The sequence below is a fragment of the Eretmochelys imbricata genome, chromosome 2 (assembly GCF_965152235.1).
Source record: "Eretmochelys imbricata isolate rEreImb1 chromosome 2, rEreImb1.hap1, whole genome shotgun sequence".
NCBI lineage: Eukaryota > Metazoa > Chordata > Testudines > Cheloniidae > Eretmochelys > Eretmochelys imbricata.
In genome coordinates, this window is record NC_135573.1 from 179332163 (window position 1) to 179340503 (window position 8341).

General features: G+C 38.1%; 1 protein-coding gene across 1 annotated transcript; it reads right to left on the minus strand.

The window, feature by feature from the left end:
• Positions 1-1123: 1123 nt before the first annotated feature.
• On the minus strand, positions 1124-3650 carry LOC144260574 (putative G-protein coupled receptor 141). The gene is made up of 2 exons (XM_077809228.1): positions 3562-3650; positions 1124-2018 (listed from the first exon to the last, which is right to left on the minus strand). The coding sequence occupies exon 2, from the start codon at positions 1985-1987 to the stop codon at positions 1124-1126; it is 864 nt and encodes a 287-aa protein (XP_077665354.1). The 5' UTR covers positions 1988-2018; positions 3562-3650.
• Between the last annotated feature and the right edge of the window lie 4691 nt (positions 3651-8341).

Consider the following 8341-nt stretch of genomic DNA (forward strand, 5'->3'; position numbering starts at 1 on the left):
TTAAATTATTCTAGTATCACTTTCAGTTACATCGGGAACCTGAGAAACACAGCATCTAGCTCTGGAAATCAACAATACAATTTAGGAACATTAAGCAAAAATAGTCATCAGAGAGATGATTTACTTCTGTTTTTTGGAGGCTGATAAAATACTTCCCTTGTGACAGGGCTATTGTTCTCTTGAAGGACCAGACCACTTGAGACTGCATTACAGCTCCAGTCCATATGGCCAGAACCCCAGAAGTATCAGCAGTAGTTGCCATTCTGCCGTAGAAGTGACACTGGGCAAATGTCTGAAAAGCTTGAACTTTTGTGTCTGTATTTAAATTACCAATTAGCATATTTAAATGAGGAGAGTAAGAGAGTTAGGGGAAGATGGCACAAGAAATAAAAAGCTGGTAGAGATGTGTTGAGGAGAAGAAAAGGGGGATTGGACCCACCTATTTAATTTAAGCCTTGCTCCCAATTCTCTTTTCCCACTCTTTCAACATAGCTCATTTTTCCGCTCTTTGGACAAAGTTCATTTTCTTGTTAATTCAAAAACACTATTGCAAAGCGCATAAGGGGAAGGTATAAAATGTTTTGGTCTCTAGTATCAAGTGCTTCAGGGGAAGGTATAAAAACCTCAGAATGGACAACTCTGCAATAATGTACTCCAGGAGGAAAATTCTTCCTAACCTTTGGCTAGTTAGAGGTTGGTCTATGTTTATATACCATCCTCAATATGAGCTAATTGTGAGAGCAGATTTATTGTGTAAAGTGAGCTATTTTCACTGAGAAACTCTTGAGTAAATGAGACGGGCTGACTACATAGAATCACTAGAGATGAGCAAAGAGAATTCTTGGTGAAATTTGCTGTTGCTGCAAAGCCAATATACTTAGGCAACTTCAAAGATTAGAGGAATACTTATGCATCATGACATATCAACCCTCAGGATAGAAAATGAGAACCAACAACTTCGGTCTCCTAGTGGGCTACAAAAGAATGAAAATTATAGAGATCCAAATAATGTTGTCCTCATAGGGAAAAGTCAGTAGTCCTTGTAACTCAGTAACTCTTGAGTAAGTTTTCTTATTTCCAAGAAGAGCCAAAATCAAGGTTTGCTGTACCAGTAGTTCATAGTTTAATGGGCTATTCCTGCTATGAAGCATAACATATCCAAGCAGCACAGTGCTGTGAAAGCTAAGAAAATTTCATTGTATAGGAATAGCTCATGGTCATCCTCCAGGGGAAAATTCTGGATGTAGTATATTCTGAATACATGATGAGGTATAAAGCAGACTAATATTACCAGGATGAAAAAAAAGCTCTTCATCTGAGCCCTGAATTCCACACGTGAGTTCATGTCAGGCCAATACTTCATTGCTAACTGAAAGATTACAGCTAATTGGATTATGAAGAGTGCAGAGACTGTTGCCACCATAATACCAATCATGCAGTAGTTTGCTATCATCATACCCTGCTCCTGAATATCTCTGTGGAACTGAAAGCATTTAGAATGGTTATAGTTTTTAGAGGTGCCATAATATGACAAAAAAATAGGGAAGATAACCACAGTTCCCACAAACCAGACAGCAGCAATCCAGGTTTTAGTGTACCACCTCTGAAATTCCAGTCTCAAGAGGCGTATTATAATAATAGCGACATAGAAAATGAAGGTGATGTACATGTGGGCATAGATCAAGGCACTAAACATTTTGCAGGTGAACCACCCAAATTTCCATTCAGATGAAATGTAATAGGTAAGGCGGAAAGGAAGACTGAGTAAGAGAATGGAATGTACCACCATGAGATTGATGATAATGATGGTCATCACAGATTGTATATTCCTTTGAAACAATTGAAGGGCCATCACAATGACTCCAGCAATGCCCCCTGCCAGATTGACACTATATAGTGCTATCAAAATCAAATGCAGTCTCTCCAAGTTCTGTGGCAGTGTTCCATTGGAGGAAAAATCCTGTTGTGCTGAGCTTGTGTTAAACATCTCGAAAGTTTTCTTTTCTTTTCAAGGTTACCTAAAAATACAACAATGGAAGTTGTATTTTAAAATCTGTATTTAATCTGTGCTTTCTCTGTGGCTACTCTTGTTTTTTTAAATTATAGAATGGCACAAATTCATGAAATAACATTTCCTGGATTGTGTGTGAAAATGGTGTGCTCTACATAACTATATATTCTTATGAATATAAAAATACACTGTCCTGATATATAGCACTCATTAGATTACATGTGTTATTTTTATACTGGCTGCATATTTACAAACTTTTTGTCCATGAACTTGGATCCATTTTTTCTTTTCTTATTTCCCTCCGGATATGTGAATAGTTGGAATAGCCAAGATAGCATCTGTTCATCATTTTAAAAAGCAACGACAAAAACCCTGTTATTTTGTAAGTTAAGTTTGAAGATGAAAACTGTTGTTGGAGTATGTAAACATGTTTGTGTGCATGATGTGGACCACCATTTTAATTTAATTTAGGCTACTGAAGAACCAGAAGATGGTAACAGCTTTCAGTCACTAGATTCCTAGGCTGAATTAGAGCCAGCATGCTAGAAGTAAATGGCTCCATATCCCATCACCTTATCCTTTCAATCTTCTATCTACAGAATTTTACCTACACCCCTCTATTTTTGGGGGTGGGAAAGAGTTGTGAACTATTTTAGGACCAAATTTCTAAAAGGTATAGGTCCACTTGCACATGCTAAATATAAATGTATGCATGTGATGTATTTATAGTTATTGCAGTTATGCACACAGCTAGGTAGATGGATGCCCAACTTCCTGTTCTCAAGCAGTTACTCAGTTTGCACACATCAATACAGTAACTGCATATAAATTGTGTGCATGCATGTATTGCATGAAATCCCACCTCTTAAAAATACGAGCCTTAAAGTAAAATAAACTTTATAACAATGGTTTACAGATTAGAATAGTAGATTGGGCTCAGCTTCCTATTGTTCAGGAACTTGGTTTCAATAGTTTAGTTTAACTAGCGGTTCTTAAACATATTCCTGCTCATATATAAAATATTCTATGTCAGTGGTTTCAAACTTTTTCATTTGCGGACCCCTAAAATGCTTTCAGATAAACTCCAAACTTTTACTAAAAACTAGTTAAAGCATTCCTGGAATGCAGAAAGTAATAGACAGATAAACTCTAATATTATATTGAATAAGTTACAGTCCAGAATCAGAAAAAGACTTTCCTTTCATTCCTTTTAAATATACATTTAAAAAAATTTAAAATAGTAAAAAATGTACAACTGACAGAATTTCAAGTCAAATTTGCAGAACTGACAACTTTGATATACAGTACACTAAAAAGACTAAGAATGTTTAATAAGCATTAATAACTCTGCCTTTTCACTCTCAATTTAAATTAATGTTCCAGTATATATTATTAATATTTCAATAGAAGCTTTGTACAGGTATGCATTTTTGTTGTTACAAACAGGATAATTATAGCATTGCATGCCTATAGTTTCATTGCATTACTCAGGAATAATATTGTCACTATCTATTGTAATTTGTAACTGAAATACAAAGAAGAAATGTTACCTCTTAATGTGTTATTATCCTGATTTCTTTTCTTCCTTCTCCGTTTCATACATCGCATGGTACATTGCGTTCAATCTCACCGTAAAGAGAAAGCAACATGTATTAGCAGCCTTCTTGTATGCCTACTCTCGCTTTGTCTGCCCACCTACAGGAAGGAGCTACTAGTGTTATTTTCCTAACCACACACTAAGGACTAAAAGTTTCCAAATGCCACAGAGTAGCATTTTGTGTGAACTTGTGGGAGGTACAGGTCTGAGCAGGTTCGAGATGCCCAGGAGTTGGCTAGTCTTTTTCAAGTTAGATGGTGTAGCAGGGTAGTCTGTCCCTTTAAAGACTAGGGGATGTGGCACCAGCCAGCCCTCTTTGATTATCACACTCAGCTGAGAAGTTGTGTGTGTGTGTTGTGAGAGAGAGAGAGAGAGAGAGAGAGAGAGAGATGTTGCCTGTAAAAGGTCTGTGAAGGCTCAGTTGCTTGGGGACTGTGGCAAGGAGTTTGACTCTTGAAGGTCACCCTGGAGCAGAGAGAGGTGCAGAGTCGGAAAGGCCTCTCGGTCCTGACAATCTCGTTTGCTTGTGATCTTTGTGGTACTTTGTGGGGTTTTGTTTGAATTAGGGCTGAAAATTAATCAGTTAACTCAAACAATTAGTTCAAAACAGGTTAACTTGATTTAAAAAGTTAATTGTGATTAATCACCATTTTAATTGTTCTGTTAAACAACACTAGAATACCAAAATTTAAATTTATTGTAAACATTTTGGATGTTTTTCTACTTTTTCAAATATATTGATTTCAGTTACAACACAGAATACAAAGTGTACAGTGTTCACTTTATATTATTATTTTTATTACAAATATTTGCACTGTATAAAAGATAAAAGAATTTGTATTTTTCAATTCACCTCATACAAGTACTGTAGTGCAATCTCTTTATCGTGAAAGTGCAACTTACAAATGTAGATTTTTTGTTATATAACCTCACTCAAAAACAAAACAATGTAAAACTTTAGAGCTTACAAGTCCACTCAGTCCTACTTTTTGTTCAGCCAATCGCTAAGACAAACAAGTTTGTTTACATTTATGGGAGATAATGCTGCCCACTTATTTACAATGTCACCTGGAAGTGAAAACAGGTGTTCACATGGCACTTCTGTAGCCAACATTGCAAGGTATTTATGTGCCAGTTATGGTAAACATTCTTATGTCCCTTCATGCTTCGTCCACCATTCCAGAGGACATGCTTCCATGCTGATGACGCTCGTTAAAATAATGTGTTAATTAAATTTGCGACTGAACTCCCTGGAGAATTGCATGTCTCCTGCTCCTGGCTTTACCTGTGTTCTATTTCATGTTATAGCAGTCTCAGATGATGACCCAGCATATGTTGTTTGATTTAAGAACACTTTCATTGCAAATTTGACAAAATGCAAAGAAGGTACTGTGACAAAGCTCTGAGCTTGTATTGGTGGGTCCTGTGCTTTTGGGCGGATTCAGTGGCCTCAGGAGCTCGCTAAGGTCCTCAATGTGACTTCCCTTTTCTCAGAGTAGAGGCAAGGGTCAGCCTACCAAGCTACTTTCATCACAGGCCAGTATGGGAAGTGGGGAGGGGGAAAACCCCACAGTCTCTGTTGCTCCTTTGAGCTTCGTAGACGAGGTCCGGCCTCCTGTCTGGACCGAGTCGTGCTTCCCCTCTCAATGGGGTCTCTGTAGAGCGGGAGGGGGAACCCAGGCCCACCCTCTACTCTGGGTTCCAGCCCAGGGACCCTAATGGTAGCAGCTGTTGGTGGCTTCCCCTTCACCACTGGAGCTGCTTTGATTCCCTGGGCCACTTCCCCATGGTCCCCTTTTTCTAGCTTCACCTTTACCTCAGGCTTCAGCAATGCTTCCCTCCTCCAGCTCCTTTCACCTGGGGTTCTGTCAAGGCAACTGGAAGGAGAGTTTTTAAGCAGTATGAATGGGACCTTGATTGCTTCCAGTGTCTCCATTAGCCTGATGGCCTTAACTGGTTAATTGGTGTCAGGTGTCTTAATTGGCCTGGGGTAGCCTTTGTTTGGCTATCCAGGGAAACAGGGACCTGCTCATCCTGAGACTGGTATACCTGCCTTCCACCACTCTCTTATATCCTTCTGGTCTGAGTCTGTCACAGTACCAATATGAGATTTCTAAAGATAATTACAGCACTCCACCAAAGGTTTAAGAATCTGAAGTGCCTTCCAAAATCTGAGAGGTACGAGATGTGTCAGAAGTCTTAAAAGAACAACACTCTGATTTGGAAATGACAGAACCCAAACCACCAAAAAGGAAAATCAACCTTCTGTTGGTGGCATCTGACTCAGATGATGAAAATGAACATGTGTCAGTCTGCACTGCTTTGGATCGTTCAAGCAGAACCTGTCATCAGCATGGAAGCATGTCCTCTGCGGGGGGGGGGGGGCGGGAGCCAGGGGGAAGCATGAAGGTTCACACAAATGTTTAGCATATCTGGAACATAAATGCTGGCTGCAACAGGGCCATGCAAATGCCTATTCTCACTTTGAGGTGACATTGTAAATAAGAAGCAGGCAATGTTATCTCCTGTAAATGTAAACAAACTTGCTTGTCTTAGTGATTGGCTGACTAAGAAGTAGGACTGAGTGGACATTTAGGCTCTAAAGTTTTACACTGTTTTGTTTTTGAGTGCAGTTATGTAACAAAAAAAATCTACATTTGTAAGCTGCACTTTCATGATAAAGAAACTGCACTACAGTACTTGTATGAGCTGGACTGAAAAATGCTATTTCTTTTGTTTAACTTCTTTTACAGTGCAAATATTTGTAATAAAAAATAATAGTATAAAGTGAGCACTGTATACTTTGTATTCTGTGTTGTAGTTTAAATTAATATATTGGAAAATGTAGAAAACACCCAAAATATTTAAATAAATGGTATTGTATTATTGTTTAACAGTGCAATTAAAACTATGATTAATCACGCTTATTTTTTTAATCTTGCGATTAATCATGTTTAATTTTTTAAACGGTTTGACAGCCCTAGTTTGAATTAATAAATCTGGGCCCTGCAGGAAGGGCTTGAAAGACTTGGGGTGTGATGTCAGTCCTTCTGGGGTTGGTAAGACAGGCCAGCATGATTACAGATGGATAGAAACTTGTTAAGTTGTTTGACTAATTGTATAACCCACTGTGAGTTACTAGATTTTGTTATTTAGCAAGTTAGTGAACAAAATGTAATAATAAAGCAGAGGATTCTGGATCACAAATGTACTCTTTTTTCTGTTCTGTAACTTATTACAGTGTTGCTTGTTAGGTCAGCAAATTATCTGTATTATGTTCTGTAAGAATAATGAGGTCTTTGGCAGAAGTAAATAGAGACCTGACTAGAGCCCTCTATTACATCTTTGAGATATGGGAAGAGAATGGCATTGTTTAGTGTGAAATAAGGTATCTACATTAGTGGAGAGTGAATTACAAAAGTTCTACTGTAAAACAAAACTGACAGAATGCCAGTGTAGATGAAGGATGAATCCAGGCCACAAGCCCAAACACTGACCCATAGCACAGAGTTTCCATTATGTATCTTACTGTAAATGTTAAGGTGTTGAGCCAGGCCTCTCTAGAAGCTTCAGCATTTCCCTGGGAAAGGCAATTCCTTATTAACTTCTACCCCAGTGTAACTTTTAATTTTTCTGATGGAAAAATTCTGTGTTGTATGTCACAGTCAGGGTTGCCAAAGTTAAGAGGAATGTACTAATTAAAGGGGAGGGAATAATATTAAAAGTTTGGTGTGCAAAAATGTAACAATAAGCAACAGATATGACAGCAACACTTGCATCCCTCTGCCTATTGTGCAATCATTTCATTCTTTGAGATGAGGAGACATCTTCTCTCCCTCCTGTGAGACAATCACCCTTCCTATTAAATAATGCTTCCAAGAAGAGCAAAAAGTCAAGGAGGAAAAGTTACATTGGCAGTTGAATAAAGTTTGTGGTGCTTTTTAAGTTTAGGATCAAATTCTGAAAAACACAAGTGCTTGCGGTACATATATAAATTACAGTGCTCTGATGTACTCATCCAAGAGAAGAACTTGACCTTTACAATGTAGTAAATGTGCTCTTGTTACACTCCCAGACAATGGTGCTGTTTCAAGTGGGAGCATTTTATTCACATTCTTGCTAAAATCAAATCAACATACACTTTACAAAAGCCCACTGCTGGAGAGTATTTCAGCAACTCCAAACTCCACTGCGGCCATATCCTGCTCACCCAAGCTGTGTCCTAAGCTTTCAAAAGAGTTCCAAACCTTAGACAGGGCACTGGCATTGCATTCAGTTCTATATGAAACAGACACTTGGCATGCACAAAAACAGGGTACATTTACACTCGCACATACATTGTGACTTTTGAGTGCTACTGACACTTCAAATTTTGTGTGATGTTAGAATTAAAGGAAATTTGTTTGGTCAAAAATGCCTCTGAAAACCTTGTTCTGGAGTTGTTCTCTCTTTCATTCTCCTCCTTTAAATCCACTTTGTCAAGGAGGCTTATAAACTGTTATAAGAGGTAGAATAAAAATATTTGTGGAAAAACTGTGGAACTAATATCTTGATTTTGGTGTTCCCTCCCTCTCCTTTCGTGTGATGTCCAATTAGAACATCATTTCTTCAGAGCAAGGACCTTTTATATTAATATCTGCCTGTAAATTGCCCAGCAGACTGTAGGTACTATAATAGACAATTATTAATAATGTCATAAACCCAATGAGTCACTACTAGACGGTCTTCCTTCC